The sequence below is a fragment of the Podarcis bocagei genome (assembly GCF_964188305.1).
Source record: "Podarcis bocagei genome assembly, chromosome: 11".
NCBI lineage: Eukaryota > Metazoa > Chordata > Lepidosauria > Squamata > Lacertidae > Podarcis > Podarcis bocagei.
The window spans coordinates 41,428,448-41,446,951 of record NC_138136.1 but is presented as its reverse complement, the minus strand read 5'-3'; the positions used below and the strand labels follow the sequence as shown (position 1 = coordinate 41,446,951).

Genomic DNA, 18,504 nt, shown 5'->3' with positions numbered 1-18,504 from the left:
AGTCACTGCTGTCAAGTGCACATTGTGGTCATACTAGATCCACCATCAAATCTCCAAATAATTTTCTTTATTTTAAGAAAAGGAAGCAGCTCCACCAGGGGTGGGGAATCTCTAGCCTGCAAGCCAATCTTGGCCTGCCAGGGCATTCAGTTTGGCCTGCCAGGTCAGTTTCCCCAAACCAATGGTCCCCCAGCCATTAGCAGACATCCCTTGTGACGTCCGCTGATGGGTGGGAAGGTGGGGTTAAATCTATATCACTGGCTACATAGAATGAAAACTTGTGGAAGGAGGAGTGTTAAGGTATATAGAAGTGTACATATGGTTGATTTGAATATGTTATTATTGAATATTATTGAATATGTAGTTTATTGAATATGTATATTATTGAATGTTGTATACCCAATGTATCAGTCACCTGGGGGTTTCACTGTTTGTGTTTTGGTGGTTGGTAAAAACACACACACACACACACACACACACACACACACAATCTGTATCACTGGCTCTGCAGGGGCATCTAGTCCAACCCCCTGCAATGCAGGAATCACAACTAAAGCATCCATGACAGATGCCCATTCAATATCTGCTCTAAAAATATTGATAGATATACATAGCACACATACATATCACAAATATTCATTTGCTTATGTTTTCAAAAGGTCAGATTAAAAAGTGTATCCACCATGCTCAAGTCTGTAGATTAACATACCATATATATTTTAAATGTCTTTATGGGAGGGGTGGTTACGGGCTTTTTATTATGTATTTTGTGCTTTTATCTTGCCTTTGAATGCTGTGAACCACCCTGAGATCTATGGGAGAAGGATAGTATACAAAGTTAATAAATAATAATCAGCACAGCACATCAGTCCAGTATATCTGAAGGAGCGTCTCCACCCCCATCATTCTACTCGGACACTGAGGTCCAACGCCAAAGGCCTTCTGTCGGTTCCCTCACTGCGAGAAGCCAAGTTACAGGGAACCAGGCAGAGGGCCTTCTCGGTAGTAGCACTCGTCCTGTGGAACACCCTCCCACCAGATGTCAAAGAGAACAACAACTACCAGACTTTTAGAAGACATCTGAAGGCAGTCCTGTTTAGGGAAGCTTTTAATGTTTGATGCATTACTGTATTTTAATATTTTCTTGGAAGTTGCCCAGAGCGGCTGGGGCAGCCCAGCCAGATGGGAGGGGTATAAATAATAAATTGTTGTTGTTGTTGTTGCTGTTCTTCCATTTTCCCATGAACACACGTAAACATGATGTGGGATCACACCCACTAGCCCTTGGCTTCATGTGTTTGGCATGATCTGCAAAGAAGCCCACTGGTATATGACATGTGTGTGCACAGGCTTTGCACAAGCAAGGAGATTCCCTTGAATTTGGACCCTGCGGTGGCAAAGCACCTGCCTTGAATGCAGAAGGTGGATAGCTCAGTTGCTTAGAGCACGATGCTGACAATGCCAAGGTTGCAAGTCCAACCCTGTAAGGGAAAGTTGTGTATTCCTGCATTGCAGGGGGTTGGACTAAATGATTCTCATGGCCCCTCCCAACCCTATGATTCTATGAGTTAACCCCCCCTCTATGAGAAGGCTAGTAAACAACCTGTCTGAAATCGGCAGGAGCTGCTGACAGTCGATATACAGACCATACTGAGTTTATGCTTCAGTTTTGTGTGTTCCAATGAATAAGCAGCATCCCAGATTGCACATACAGAACCTACACACTTTGCACGTCCTTAGGGTAGAAAAACAGAATTGGAAGGTACTTCATATGTCATCTAACCCCTTGCCAATGCGAGGGACACCCCCCCCCCAGCATCCCTTTATAGGATAAGGTGGCCATATGGCATCTGCTTAAAAACGAATGAAGGAGAGCCCATCATCTTCAAAATCTGTCTGTTCCCCTGAAAAGCAGCTGGCACATCCAGGAAGCTCTTCCTAATGTTTAGTCTAAATCCCTTTTCATTTTATTCAGTATTGTGAAAAGACAATGTCTTCCTAATCCACTACAGGTGTCAATCAGCTTAGTTATGCTAGGCCGATTGTCCTGTCGCTGCTCATTTTGCATACATTTAACCAATAAATTGTATTTTCACATCCTGCACCTTGACTTGATTCCACTGTTTTCAACCTTTTATCAATTCCTAGATAAGCCTGCTAACGAAGGATGGCATTTCTTGCACCTGATGAAGCAGATTCTAGACCACAAAAGCTTATGCCATGTTTATTTGAAAGACCTTTCAGACACGGCGTCAAATACTTACATATCACTGGCGATGGAGGAGTTCCTGGACATAGACTTTGGAGAGAGGTCATAGTCGCTATCGGACCGGTAGAGGAAGGATTCCCTCCGTTGACTGTGAACAAAGTTAGCCTGGAGAATGAGCCCCGATCCGGGGCTTGTCATGGGATCCAAGGGACTCCGTCCCGATGAGGTGCCATTGTCGACGTCGAAACTGCAAGAAAGGAAGAGAGGTTCAACACCACAGAGCTAAGAGATCTGTGAGCCACACACATGAAAAAAGCTACTACCAAGGAACAAGATTCTGCTACTTGGAAATCTCTTCCTCCTGGACAAAACCACAGCTGCTCATCAAATTAATGGCCGATGTCCCTAAGCACATTAGAAATCTTGATAACAAGAAATTACAAAATGAAAGGGAGGCACCACTATAACAACAACTCGCAAATGGGAAGAAAGCATTTTTATTTACTTAAGCTCAGCAAGATGCCATGGCAAATTGCACCTCTAACTTGCTGGCAGCACTGGAAAACTTGTATTAGATAAAGTGTCCCTTATTGTCAGTTGTACTTCCTGCAGACAAATATGCTCAAATCACAGCACTGCAGAAACTGAGACTTGGTTTCCCCCCAACTGTTGGTGATGGGGGAAGCCAGTGGCGGGACTGTTACCACTCCAGCCTGCAAATGGGGGCTCCCAGGATGGTATGCTATGCCACCCCAAGAAGGATGTTCTAAAGTAGCATAGAAAACTAGAATAGAATCAAAGAACTGTAGAGTTGGAAGGGCCTGAGGGGGTCATCTAGTCCAACCCTCTGCAAGGCAGGAATCCAGCAAATGACATTGTTACATATTTAGGGGTGAACCCTAGAAATTAAGAAATGCCAGGGTTTTGATCAATTGGGATATGGATTTAAGCGCAGAACTGTGCCAGAGAGGGAATTTAGGAAATTCCTGGGCTGGCTTATGCAAACCAACCTGGTCCAGCTATGGCTATAAAGAGTACAGCAGAGACCATTAACAGTACAAAGGAACTTCTCCTCTTGCTCCCAGGTGTGAACAGAAAAGGGGTTTTCTGGGAGGAAGAAGGAGGGAAGAAAGAGCTGAGGTCCATCTTTGAGGGAAGCAGCCTGAAGGTTGCCTCTGCAAATGTGTATGCCGTAAGACAGGGGTCAGCAACCTTTTTCAGCCATGGGCCGGTCTACCGTCCCTCAGACCATGTGGTGGGGCGGACTATATTTTTGAGGGGGAAATGAACGAATTCCTATGCCCCACAAATAACCCAGAGATGCATTTTACCTAGAGATGCACACATTCTACTCATGTAAAAACATGCTGATTCCCAGACCGTCCGCAGGCTGGATTGAGAAGGCGATTGGGCCTTAGGTTGGTGACCCCTGCCGTAAGATCTGGACTCCCTCCATGCAGACCGAAGGTGTAAATAGGTGAATGAACCATATTTCCTAAAGCACAGCAGTACTTGTTCTAGTCTTGCTGGCACTTCAAGGAGCCACTGCTGCCCGACTTAAGCACAGTTCAGAGGGAGCAGGGTCTCCTCCTCAGGCCAGAGGTTTCACAGCTGGCTCCCTCAACTCTTCTGCCGTGGACTCAGGCAGCAGTAAGTGGGAAGTGTCAGGGTCAATATTGACGGCAGTAAGTTTTCTTCTTCAGCCTCCTGACAAGTGCTTTTGTCATATGCCCCATAATCCCTTTTACGGAAGATGCAAAATCTTCATCCCAGGAGGTTGGACCTGCAACTTTCCATAAGAAAGTTGAGACTGCTAAGCTGTTGCCTCTTACTCCTGTGCAAAGGAAGGCACGCACAGAGCTGCCCCCATCCACAGAAAGGAGCAAGGAACTTATTGCAGGCAGAAAATGCATGTGGGCATTGGAGTCTTTGTGCCCACAAGAGGTCACTAGATGCACTTGACTCAGCGCTGCTACAGTACAGCACCATTCATTTTCAGCAAGCCTTGGATGTTTACTATGCTGTTGAAACAGGAGAGCAATCTAAGCACATTTTAAACTTATCCATACTATGTACTCCTCAAAACTGAAACAGGATTTTGAAACACGACAACTGCAGCAAATACACTTCCATGTACTGTATTTTTCGCTCTAGAAGACACACTTTTTCCCTCCTAAAAAGTAAGGGGAAATGTTTGTGCGTCTTATGGAGCGAATGCAGGCTGCGCAGCTATCCCACATGAAGCCTCTTCAGGGCAGCGAGGAGCCTTCATCCCACTGCCCTGAAGAGGCTTCGCACGGCTATCCCAGAAGCCAGAACAGCAAGAGGGATCGCTGCGCAGCGATGAAGAAGAGAAGAAGAGTTTGGATTTGATATCCCGCCTTTCACTCCCCTTCAGGAGTCTCAAAGCGGCTAACATTCTCCTTTCCCTTCCTCCCCCACAACAAACACTCTGTGAGGTGAGTGGGGCTGAGAGACTTCAAAGAAGTGTGACTGGCCCAAGGTCACCCAGCAGCTGCATGTGGAGGAGCGGAGACGCGAACCCGGTTCCCCAGATTACGAGACTACCGCTCTTAACCACTACACCACACTGGCTCGATCTGGCTTCTGGGATTCAGAATATTTTTTTCTTGTTTTCCTCCTCCAAAAACTAGGTGAGTCTTATGGCCTGGTATTTCTTATAGAGCAAAAAATACGGTATGTAGGTACAGTAATTTGTTTTCAGCTAAGGCCCAATCCATGCAAAATGACATCCAGCCAGGTGGCCTCAGCTTCCTCCGTCCATCTCTCTTCAGAGCGTTGCAATCACACTATTTGCATCAATCAAACTGCAAGAGAACCCACTCCAGAGAAATGCTCCCCACACCTGCATTGCTATAGTAATGCATGCAAAGATGCAAGCATTTTTGAGGGCTGAGCTAGTTTCTTTTTTCCTGGAATTTCATCAAATAACGTTTTTTGCTCAGGCTTAAAAGTAATGCAGAACTAAAACTACATGCCCCCCAATCTTATCGATAAGGTTAAACACCAAACAAAAAGGAAACTGCTATTCAGGCGGGCTTAATACAGTGGTACCTCGGGTTAGAGATGCTTCGGGTTACAAACTCCGCTAACCAGGAAGTGGTTGCTCCAGGTTAAGAACGTTGCCCCAGGATAAAAATGGAAATTGTGTGCCAGTGGTGCAGCGGCAGCAGGAGGCTCCATTAGCAAAAGCACACCTCAGGTTAAGAACCATTTCAGGTTAAGAACGGACCTCTGAAATGAATTAAGTTCTTAACCCGGGGTACCACTGTATTGCAAATGGGTCACTGGCAATTGATTCAGGGTTTGTTTGTTTTTTTAGCTTACGAAATTTTTCATGGAAAGAGTAAACCCTCTTGGAGGAAAACCTGCAAAGTTGTCAATTTATAATCTGAGACATGAACACACTTGTTTCACAAAGCTACAACAGAGAACACCTGCTATTTGCCAGTAATCCAGGTGTTTCTGTTGCAGCACAAAACTATGGACACTAGATGGGAGTCTAAAACAAGGAAACTAGCTTCTGGCAAATACATCCGGATTTTGATTTAATACGGTTTGCTTCCAGACGGGGGCTTAATACTGTAAAAGGGCCATTCAGATATTGCAAGCAGGTTGTTGGCAAATGGGACTACTTTTTAACTCTTCAGAAGGAATAAATCTGGATTAAAAGGGGAGCGGGGATACAGGCTATTATTTTGGCGCTGGCACCGTTATGTGGATGCTGCGATAAAACAAATGCATGTATGAGAAGCACCCAATTGACAATAAACACCCATTTAGAAGCACCCATTGCTCACGCCAACCTAACAGTTCGAAAGCACATCAAAGTGCAAGTAAGATAAATAGCGGGAAGGTAAACGGTGTTTCCGTGCGCTGCTCTGTTTCACCAGAAGCGGCTTAGTTATGCTGGCCACATGACCCGGAAGCTGTACGCTGGTTTCCTCGGCCAATAAAGCGAGATGAGCGCCGCAACCCCAGAGTCGGCCACGACTGGACCTAATGGTCAGGGGTCCCTTTATCTTTATTGATTCAGAGCCCTGTATCAACATCTTGTAAAACATTGTTTCCTAGGACCTATGAACAAAGCGATACCGAAGAGTGACAAGGAGGGCAGATGTGGTCAAGAAATCTTGACAGGTAATGAGCATTTCTATAGAACTTCTCAATTTATTGCGATTTAAAAGCCTGACCTCATTTGTCAGTCATTTTTGTTTGGTTTCAGAATGGTTTGAGACAAGCTTTCACTAAAATCCAAACCATCTGCATTTGTTTATGCAAAGGTTGCACCATTTCCATGACATGGAGGCATGCCCTGCCCTCAACTTTCCCAGGCCAAATAAGACCATGGCTCCATCTAACTACATACTGTTTGGCAGTAGCTCTCCAAGATTTCAAACAAGGGATCTCCCTGGAGATGATAAACTATTGAACCTTAGACCTTTTGTATGAAAAGCATGTGCTCTACTGCTGAGTTAAGGCCTTCCCATACATTAAAAACTAAGGCAGTCCATCATATCTCCAGCCACAGAGTTGAGTGTGCATTATTCCACTGATTGCAGGGGACTTTAATCACCTAGCAATGCTTTAATTGATTAACTGCATGGATTGATTAATTAATTCAAGCTTGCACCTCTCCTAAGCAAACGAAAAACACTGGATGATTTTGAACATCCTCTGTTGATTCCTAAAAGGCATCAGCTTTACCTGCCTGAACATAAATCAGTTATTCTCCCTGCACGGTCATAAACTTGCAAAGAAGCCTTATCCTAGAGGATAAAAATCCTTTCCTGGTCCAGCGAGCAGGAACCACAGTTTTGCACAGACACTCTGGCGAGTTTAAAGGCCAGCTCTGCATCCCATGGTTTGAAGTTGCCTTGTTTAGAAACTGACCATAGTTTGAGATAAACTGGCCCTGATGACACAACAAACTGAGATCCAAGGAAACGGGGAGAGAAGTAGCTGAAGTCCTCCTCTTGGCCATGTGAGAGGAGGAGAAGAAATGATGGAGCACACAAACTCAAAGCTCATGGTGGCTCCTTTCTGCTGTTGCATGTCTTGCTAAGCCATGATTTTGCATGGCATACGAACAAGACCAGTAAGTTTGAAAACTGGTTTGGATTCATAAACAGTTTATCTAGATTACCGTCACAAACATTTAGAATTGCAATGCAATTTCTATAACAGGAATACAACTACAAATATATAAGTTGAAAAAAGTTTTGTTTTTGTTTTTCCATATGGCATTTGCATGCACAAATATCGCTTCCCCCAGAGATCCCTCAATCAAATTTGCCCACTGAAAAGACAGAAACAATTTCAGTCCCTCGTAATATTTTCACAGCAAAGGAAACATAATTTTCTCACTCAGGGAGTGAGAGTTGTGCTTGTGGGTTGCTGGAATGGTGACATATAGTGGGGAGCCAGATTCAGCCTGCCAGGCCTCCCCATTTGTTCTGTGACTTGGATTTCAGCCAGGTCACACCCACCTGACCTCCATCAGGTGTGGGGAAGATAAGGGTGGGGCTTGGCCAAAAGTGGCTGTTATGTACTGAAGTTCTCACCCTGGGCCAGCAGGGGGATACTGTAGATAGTTTTCACTCAGGTCTGCATATGCAAATAAGGGATTGAAAGTGATGTTCAGTGATTGGATAGTTACAGAAAATAGTTACTGTTGCATTGTAGTGGAGCTCTATATAAGCAGGCTGGCTGAACCCTTCAGTTCAGTTCTGTTCTGGCCTGTGAATAAACAAGAGCTGTTTGAAGAATCGCTGTGTCGTCTGATATGTTCACCCACAACTTAACAGTCGCTTTGCAGGAATTGCCAATCCCTTGCACAGGGCTTCCAAAGCACCTGACATCCAGCTGTTTTTGGGATGTTTTGAAAGTGCTGCATAAAGTGCTTTGCAAGCCCTGTGTTCCATGATTGCCAAGCCCAGGGCTTGCAAAGCGCTTTAAGGAGCACTTCTTAAATGCGCAACAAAAAGCTGTTTGTAAGGCATTTGGGAGAACAGGTGTTAATCATTCATTTGATGTCATTGTGGCATCAGAAGATTCACCCATAAGTCAAAGCTAGCCTGCAGAGGTGGGCTGGGGTGATAAAAGATCTGGCCTGCTGGGCCAAAAACGTTCCTCATTCCTGATATAGAGTGTACAGTTGTGACTAATTTCACACCTTTCAAAAGAAGAAAAGGTTAAGGTGTTTAGCTACACTGATGGGAATTACTAATTGGGGATATGACAATGTCATGTTATTTATTTTTGCAAAAAGAAAAAAAGCCTTAAATGCTCTAACCTTTCTTCAAAGGAAGGAGTGCTAATCTCTTGATCATTTTGACTGCCCTTCCGCAGCTTTTTCAGAGCTAGAGCTAGGATCGTGGTTATCACCATATCTTGTGGTGAATATGACATTTCCCTGTGTTAATACCACATCCTCCACAATTCTCTCCATTGTATTTCCCTTTGTGAAGAAGTATTTCCTTTGTCAGTCCTGAACCTACTTCCAATAAACTGGGTACCCATTTGACTGTGTGCCTTTTCCTGATCCAACATAATGACAATGGTTTATGAAATGATGACTGGCAATGCAGGTAGAGTTTTTCCCCTAGTCCCTGCTCCCATCAATGCTAGAAGGAATCCAGTTAACAAATGAATCCCTTTCCCATACAACATAAAGTGACGACCTGTAGATCAGATAGGTTTGGGGTTTTAAGATATATCCATTTCATTTCAAACTAAATATACAGGTTCTCATTAGGCTTTGGTTAAGGAAAGGGGTGTAGTTCAGTCACAGAGCATCTGCTTTGAGTGCAGAAGGTTCCTGGTTCAATACCTGGCATCTCCAGGTATGGCTGGGAATGTTCCCAGTCTGAAATCTTGGAGAGCCTCTGCCAATCACTGAGGACAATACTGAGCTAGAGGAACCAATGGTCTGCCTCAGTATAAGGGGGTGACGAGAAAAGGGGGTGGAAGAAAGTGCCAGTATGTGTAACCTCACCACCAATTATGAGGAAATGCAGCCCTCAACATTACATATACCTATGTAGTATATGCCATTAAGCAGTTGCCTCTAAATACAAAGTTTCTATTTAACTGTCATGACTAACAGCTTTTAACAGAACTGTCATTTAAGATTTTTTCTAATTATTTTTAATGGAAGCAACAGCAGTTAAAGGATGGTCACTTCTTGCTTGTTAGAAGAGGCATGTGGCGGACTGGTGATGGAACTGGACGGATCTGCCAGACAATTCCTGTACATTCTTACTTTCACTTTTACTAAGGTGCTGGGGCTCACTTATCAACGAATCTAGGAAGGTAGGAACCACCACAAGGTGTTTCTTGGAATCGGCAACATCCTGTGTGGCTCCAATTTAAAACTGGATGTTTCTGATCCAGAAAGAATATTACAGTGGTACCTTGGTTCTCGAATTGAATCAGTTTGACTCCCAGAATGGTTCAAAAACCAAGGAACGGCTTCCGATTGGCTGCAGGAGCTTCCTGCAGCCAATCAGAAGCTATGGAGGATGTTTGGCTTCCAAGGAACATTTGCAAACTGGAAGACTCACTTCCGGGTTTGCAACGTTCAGGAGCCGATTTGTTTGACAACTAAGCTGTTTGACTACCAAAGTACCACTGTACTCTCAACTTTAGAAGTTCCACTTTAACCCACTATTTAGTTTGATCATCTTTTCCTTTGTCAGTAGTTGAGAGTAGTTGAGAGAAGCAGTATGGACTTGGGTCAAGGCAACTGCAGGAGATGAGAAAGACCCCACTTTAGCCTACTTCCCATGCTTTCATCCCTGTCTTCAATGAACAGGTAAAGGGATGCTAGATCTTACCCTTTGGCCCCACCGTCATCCTGCATGTGCCTTCTTGTGCTGCCTGTCTACTTTCACACACTGACTGGGATATGAAAATGGAGTCTATTCACATTAGATGCAAAAAGGGTATCTGCATATTTGACTGGAAATCCTGGCTCAACTAGTGTTCCCAATCACATGCATAGGCCCATCATATGTTTCCTCTTTCCTCTCAAGGCACAAAGATCAGGAGCAAGGGCAGAGGGGAAACCACCTCTTTCCCATTGTAATCCAATGCATATCTACCTGAAACTAAGTCCCACTGTGTTCAGCAGGGCTTATCCTATGTATAGGATACCCCATCCACAACCCTGGAGAACTGGTGCCGTGATTCAGCATAATAAACATTGAGCTAGGTGGACCATTGCTCCAGCTCAGTAAAAGACAGCTTCCTATGCTACCATGATTTGTAAGCATGTGCAGAACTGAAAACTTAATAGAACCTATGCATACTGTCAGGGAACTGCCATCGGCTCAGGGGCGAGAGGGGAAAAGCCGGATGGATTACAGAGAGCCCCCAAAGATCGTGGGAAGCAGCACCTTCTCAGCAGAGGAGAGTAGCCACGCCTCTAGTGGAGAGGGGATGCAGGGCTCGGAGGAGGCGAGGCGGTGCCAGGACACCTTGCCTGAGCAAAGCGGGGAGGAGAGAGGTCCCCCGTTACCCACGCCTTCCTTGCGCAGTAGGCTTCCACGCCGAGAGGGGAGGCGCAGACTGGGCGTCAAGAAACTACTCTGCTGGGGAAGGTTGAAGGACCACCCACTCTCAGATTCTGCCAGTGAATGAGCAAGACACGGAATAGAGGCGCTCTGCATTCCAAAGGTTTTTATCACTGATAAGAAAGCTTTAAAACAGACTATTGAATCATATTGCCTGATTGCTCTCAAGCAACCAACCTATACCTCTTACACATACGATGTCGCCAGCTGCAAGGCACAAACGCCAAAAGCATATTACCAAAACGAAAGACTAATCACCAAAGCAAATTAACAACAAGCATTCAATTTGCTGAGCTACATCTAAGTAGCGAGCGCTGCAGCGTTCCAAGAGCCAGTCCCCAAAGAACGGAAGATGAGATAAAACAGAGCTTAGTGCTGCAATTCTCTTAATTCCCCATCTTGCCAAAATAAATGGCTTAAGAGCCATTGAGCAACAGAGACACAAAATTGTGATTTTAGATTCCTTGCACATGCCAGAAAGATTCCTAAGAGAATGTTGCATGATGCTTCTGAAAGTGGCCTTTTAATGAGGCCACCAGCAAAGGAAAGAGTCAAAGCTGCAAACTCCAGCAACTGCACTCAATTCCGACTTGTGGGTTTTCACATCGGCATCTAGTTTGACACTGAGAGAAGAGCATGTGGGACCAGATAGGCCTTTGGTCTAAGGTGGCGACGTGCCCTACTCTACAGAGAATCACCCTCTATTTTCAAGGCCTGTCTGCTATTTGAAGATGTCCTCTATTTGAAGGTTGCCCAGTCCAAGTCTGTTTTGAAAGATAAGAAACCGTGAGAGAGAGAGAGCGCGCGCAGCAGGAACCTTGAAATTGCCTGTCTACAGTTAGAAGCACCTGGCCAGCAGACTGAGGAAGAAAACAAATTGCCTGTTGTCTCCCCCACTATGGTGAGGGGTGCTGAATTTGTATTTAAATCACAGCATTTATTATTATTATTATTATTATTATTATTATTATTATTATTATTATTATTATTTTAAAAGGAATCACCATATGAAGACTGGTTTTCTCTTTTTTGGCGATGTATAACTGCCCCCCCTACTTTGGTCTGATGTAGCAGGACTCTTCTTGCTGCCAAATGCTGGGGTTGCCTATTATTATTATTATTATTATTATTATTATTATTATTATTATTATTATTATTATTACTCTTGAGGTGCATTTTCAAGGGTATGGCTTCCTTTAAAGTGCTTGGAGCCATGCGCTACAACAGTTATTTCCTAAGTTCTAGTTCTCAGGCTGTATTATGGCTGATTTTAAAAATCTACTTCTTTAAAAGAAGTAGAGGTGGAGTCTCCTTCTTTGGAGGTCTTTAAGCAGAGGCTTGACAACCATATGTCAGGAGTGCTCTGATGGTGTTTCCTGCTTGGCAGGGGGTTGGACTCGATGGCCCTTGTGGCCTCTTCCAACTCTGTGATTCTATTCTATTCTATTCTATTCTATTCTATTCTATTCTATTCTATTCTATTCTATTCTATTCAAATAAATGAAAACAAACCACGCCAGTTGACAAAACTTTGATAAAAACAATCAAGCAGAATAAAACACACATTTAAGGGGGTGGAAGAGCATGACTCATCACACAAGCATATTTTGAATTCTCTCTTTATCCCCACCCCCACCCCATAATAGCAAATTTTCAGAACGTGGGGCTCCCTGTTTCTTCTACAGCAGACCTGACCAGCTTTCATGTCTGTGGGATCTGAAAAAAGGCAACCAAAATGGTCAAGGGGATAGAGCGACTCCCCGGTGAGAAAGGGCGAGGAAGAGGTAATGTGGCAGAAGTTTATAAAAAAATATCCATGGCATGGAGAAAAGAGAAGAGTTTTTCTCCCTCTCTTACAACTCTAGAATTTGTAGACATCTAAGGAAGCTGAATGTTGGGAGATTCAGGACAGATTTTATTTATCTATTTTTTAAAAGCCCTTCTTCACGCAGTACAGTGGTACCTCGGGTTAAGTACTTAATTCGTTCTGGAGGTCCGTTCTTAACCTGAAACTGTTCTTAACCTGAGGTACCACTTTAGCTAATGGAGCACGATTTCTGTTCTCATCCTGAAGCAAAGTTCTTAACCCGAGGTACTATTTCTGGGTTAGCAGAGTCTGTAACCTGAAGCATCTGTAACCTGAAGCGTATGTAACCCGAGGTACCACTGTACAGTGGTACCTCAGGTTAAGAACTTAATTTGTTCTGGAGGTCCGTTCTTAACCTGAAACTGTTCTTAACCTGAGGTACCATTTTAGCTAATGGGGCCTCCTGCTGCCGCCGTGTGATTTCTGTTCTCATCCTGAAGCAAAGTTCTTAACCCGAGGTACTATTTCTGGGTTAACGTAGTCTGTAACCTGAATTGTCTGTAACCCGAGGTACCACAGTCAAACCATGGAAGTGGCTCCCCCAGGTGGCAGGGATGGCTTCCAACTTGGATGGTTGTAAAAGAGGATTAGACTTTATGGAGAAGGCTATCAATGGCTACTGGCCATAGTGGCTCTGCTCTGTCTCCACAGTCCAAGGCAGCAATGCTTCTGAATACCAGTTGCTGGAAACCCCAGGAGGGGAAAGGGCTCTTGTGTTTGGGCCCTGCTTGTGGATTTCCCACAGGAATCTGGCTAGTCACTGTGAGAACAGGATGCTGGACGAGATGAGCCACTCCCTCAATCCTGGAAGCTCTTCTCATGTTTTTATGTACCCTACTTTGGTTTTTCCCTAGAACTCTGAGGTCCACTAAGCAGCGTCTGTTGCAAATGGCATCCATTTCAAATTAAAGGATTCTGAGCCCAGCGAGTTGTTCTGAGTACCAGAACTGAACTGAGTTCATAGCCCTTCCCTGGAAAAACCCACTCCTAGTTATTTCTGCTTCCACCTTCTTGATTTCAGTGTGATAATTCTGGGTATGGGGGTAGGGCTCCATTTTGTTGTTGCCAATGCTAATCCATCAGAAATACCTGGTGAGCTACTTCAAATCATTATGAGATCTACCGACAGATCCTAATCCACCTTCAGCTTGTGTCGGCCCTATGTATTTTTAATCTTTTGTTGGAAGCAGCCCAGGGTGGCTGGGGAAACCCAGCCAGATGGGCAGGGTATAAAAAAATAAATAATTTATTATTATTATTATTATTATTATTATTATTATTATTATTATTATTATTACTATTATTATTACGTCTTCCTGTTCCTCTCTAGTCTATTTGTGTGCTGCAACTGCTTATGCAGAAACTAACAAATATAATATTTCAGAGTAGTTTGAATGACAATTGATTGTTAAAAGGCTAACGTAGCGGAACATATTTACGTTACTGAAATAAAAAGGAATAGATCTAGATTTTCTCAGTCCTTGTGCAATTGCACAACTGAAAAGGATTTCTAGTATGCATTAAGACACGTTGCTTTTTCTGGGGGCAGCTAATTACGATTCCTTCAGGGAGTAAGTTCCATTGAAAAGGATTATTCATTTATACTTTGTTTACTTAAATCCACATATTCACTGCATGATGATCAACAAATTAGTTCAGGATTTTATTTTCATTTTTGGAAGAAAAAAACAACAACCCCAATACTGAACTTTCAAATATTATGTTCTAATGTGACGCTTGTGGCTATTTGTACATGCAAAAAACCCCAGCACTGAATGTTCTTGCGCCAGATTCACTTTAGTTTTGATCAAGAGCAAAGATAAAGAACATTGTGTTTAAGGCACAAGCAGGTTTTCGTCTGACCAAGTGCTGCTCTTAAAAATAAATAAATTAAAAATTAACCACTTCTCGGGCCAAGTCCCATGAGAAATGACAACTTCTGGTTTCCTTCACCAAAAGCTTTTATGAGACCCAGCTTAACTGTAGTTAACAGTGAATAAAAAGTGAAATTAGAGTTGTTTGCCAAGTCTAAAGGCAAATTAGAAAATAAGCTTTGAAGTTTTCTTGGAATTCAAAGGACCTAGAACTCGCCCAGGGGACGAGAGAGAGAAAGAGAATTATATTGGGCTGCAAGCCAGAGACCTATGTACAGAGGTCCAGGCACACAGTTGGGGACTTATGGCAAGTCCAAGGAAAAGGCCAAGATAAAGCATCTTTCCCTCCACGGCAGCAGCTCTCAGAGGCCACCTGTGCACTGACACAGTGAGCTTGCCCTTCCCTATCAAAAGTAATGGATGTACACAAAGTTCGGATCAGCTGGACTGTAGTCCTGATCTGAGTAACATGAATAACTCCTTATTGCTCTGGCCTATGGGCTTCTTTATTTGCTTCTTTATTTTTTACATGAATATGCAAGGATTGCCACTTATTTACCACCAGGAAAAAAGCACACAAAAGAGGATACAGATATGTACAGAATCTGCATATGTCAATGTATAGATATTTAGAAGTAATTGCTGTAATTTAAACAGAAATGCAGTACAGTGGTACCTCAGGTTAAGAACTTAATTCGTTCCGGAGGTCCATTCTTAACCTGAAACTGTTCTTAACCTGAGGTACCACTTTAGCTAATGGGGCCTCCCACTGCTGCCGCGCCACCGGAGCACGATTTCTGTTCTCATCCTGAAGCAAAGTTCTTAACCCGAGGTACTATTTCTGGGTTAGCAGAGTCTGTAACTAAAGCGTATGTAACCTGAAGCGTATGTAACCCAAGGTACCACTGTACATCATAGCTTGGAAGCCTGTGACCAGGTGTGTTTTGTGGCTGCCCAGGTGCTGCTAAATGTTGATGGGCAACTCTCAGGCTATTTCCTGTCTCCCTTTTTAGATCTCTATATCTTTAAACAGCACTTGGGCTATGAAACACTTTAAATAGAGAAAACTCTTCATAATAATTCTGAAAATTCACAGGAGCTGGTTTCACTGGGTTAGCTTTGAATTGCAGAGAGTGGGTAACCCCCTCCCCCTGGCAACCTCCTCTGCCTCCTAAAAAAAGCAGTTTCAGAACCGTGGGCACATCATGGGAGGAGCTGAAGCAGGAAGTAGACGTTGGTGAAAATCGCCCCCCTTTCCTCCAGAGGAAAGCTTCTGCAGGATCTGAGTCCTGTCCACAAGCAGGAGCCAGCCCACTGAGTGTAAGAAGCACAGAAATAAATCTCTGTTGGAACAAGAACATAAGGAGTGCCTTAGCATGGCCAATGATGTATTCTGCTCTGGTCAGACCTCACCTGGAGTACTGTGTCCAGTTCTGGGCACCACAATTCAAGAAGGACACTGACAAACTGGAACGTGTCCAGAGGAGGGCAACCAAAATGGTCAAAGGCCTGGAAACGATGCCTTATGAGGAACGGCTAAGGGAGCTGGGCATGTTTAGCCTGGAGAAGAGGAGGTTAAGGGGTGATATGATAGCCATGTTCAAATATATAAAAGGATGTCACATAGAGGAAGGAGAAAGGTTGTTTTCTGCTGCTCCAGAGAAGCGGACACGGAGCAGTGGATCCAAACTACAAGAAAGAAGATTCCACCTAAACATTAGGAAGAACTTCCTGACAGTAAGAGCTGTTCGACAGTGGAATTTGCTGCCAAGGAGTGTGGTGGAGTCTCCTACTTTGGAGGTCTTTAAGCAGAGGCTTGACAACCATATGTCAGGAGTGCTCTGATGGTGTTCCCTGCTTGGCAGGGGGTTGGACTCGATGGCCCTTGTGGTCTCTTCCAACTCTATGATTCTATGATTCTATGTGATGGGAGTTGTAGTTCAACAGACTCTGGAGGGTCCCACATTGGCTACCCCTAAACCAGCTCCATATAGTTCAACATCCTACTTCTAGATGCTACCAGAAAGTTTACATCATGCCACAAAACTAACAGCTCTCCCCTCCATCATCTGCCCTCCAACAATGGGCAATTCACAGTCATAATACCTCCACGCATTTGTCTAAACTTGTGACCATAACTACATGTTGTAGCAGTGAATACCATAATTTAATAATGGATTGCTTCGCGAATGGCAAATGCTAGGCTCTCCTAGATAAAGCTAGCAAATCATAGAACACACATCAAAATATTTCATGCACAAAGGAATACCCTTGAGATTTTATCCTATCCACCTCTACTTAATGTAACTTCGGATGGATTTTCTTAAGTAGAAAGAGACTCAAATAAAAGCCTTACTGTCATTTAATCAAATAACGCTGCCCATGTGTGAATTTAAAACAAAAACATTTTTCTCTCGTGCAAATTCTTTAAACCCTTTAGTGCCTTTAAAAGAAAAACAAGCATTCTAGCACAAAAATATTGCTTACTACAAATACACCAGATGCATAGTAAAACCACCTAACATTAGATGAGGATATTACTGTCCATTCTCAGCAGGATCCAAGTATACATTTGACTTTATTTTTAATGCATTTTTCTCTTTAGCACTATGATTCAACAAGATAAAGCCCACTGCATCTATTACTGCAATTTATAACTTTAAAATGGGTTGGTACACAAAACATACACTTGGCCCTCCAGCTGTTTTGGGACTACAATTCCCACCATCCCTGACCACTGGGTCCCTGTTAGCTAGGGATGATGGGAGTTGTAGTCCCAAAACAGCTGGAGGGCCAACTTTCGCCATCACTGATCTAAAGAAACATTGTCTTTTCTTCTTCTTCTTACTTTAACAACATAAGAACACAAGGCAAGCCTGATGGATCAGGGCCATAGCCCATCTAGTTCAGCCTCCTGCTCTCAGTCCTGCGAGAAGCCTGCAAGCTTCACATGAGTGCAACCTGAGTGAAACAGCACCCTGCAGTTGGGCAGAGTGAGGCAGCTGCCTTAGGCAGCTGGGTTTTGGTGTCATGTGCTATGACTCCCAACCCTGGAACCTTGCCAGAGTCCTGTTGTTCTCTGCCCTCTGTCAGAAAGAGCTTCCAACCAGACCCGCTATACCTTGATTTGTTCTTGCCTACCTTGACCTGACCTTGCCAAATGCTACTTGCTTTCCCTCAAAACCTCAGGTGCCCATGGAATGAGCTATCATGGAAGAATAAGTAAAGGTAAAGGGACCCCTGACCGTTAGATCCAGTCGCGGACGACTCTGTGATTGCGGCACTCATCTCGTTTTACTGGCCGAGGGAGCTGGCGTACAGCTTCCGGGTCATGTGGCCAGCATGACTAAGCTGCTTCTGATGAACCAGAGCAGCGCACGGAAACACTGGTACCTTCCCACCGGAATGGTACCTATTTATCTACTTGCACTTGGACGTGCTTTCAAACTGCTAGGTTGGCAGGAGCAGGGACTGAGCAACGGGAGCTCAATCCATCACAGGGATTCGAACCGCCGACCTTCTGATCGGTAAGTCCTAGGTTCTGTGGTTTAACCCACAGCGCCACCCGCGTCCCTCATGGAAGTATAATAAAAAAGTATTAATTATAAGTTTTGTTTTATTGCATTTTTACTCCCAGAGAGAGATGATTGTAGGATTTTCTGCCTTAGGTGCCAAAATAACTTGGCCAGTCTCAGGTACTTATTTTTTATTATTATTATTATTATTATTATTATTATTATTATTATTATTATCATTCATTTATCATTTATTCAACTTATATACTGCCCTTTATCAAAAGACCCAAGGGTGGTGTACAACATTAACAACACATTTTACAGATCGTCAATAATAAAAACATAATAAAAGTAAGACAACATTAAATAATCATAATAACACACACACCCCATTTAACAAACCATAGATTATTTAATGGCCAAAGGATTGGGTAAAAAAGAA

At 43.6% G+C, this 18,504-nt stretch overlaps 1 protein-coding gene across 9 annotated transcripts in view; it reads right to left on the bottom strand.

Moving 5' to 3' along the window:
- PDE4D (phosphodiesterase 4D) overlaps positions 1-18,504 on the bottom strand; it is a 654,687-nt gene that overhangs the window by 120,991 nt on the left and 515,192 nt on the right. For 8 of the 9 annotated variants that reach the window (XM_081212798.1, XM_081212802.1, XM_081212800.1 and 5 more), the window contains one exon: positions 2,265-2,456. In XM_081212798.1, coding sequence (XP_081068924.1) covers positions 2,265-2,456 — 192 coding nt within the window. Of the gene's footprint in view, positions 1-251; positions 257-2,264; positions 2,457-18,504 lie in introns of those variants that run through there. The other variant, XM_081212807.1, reaches the window with a different exon arrangement.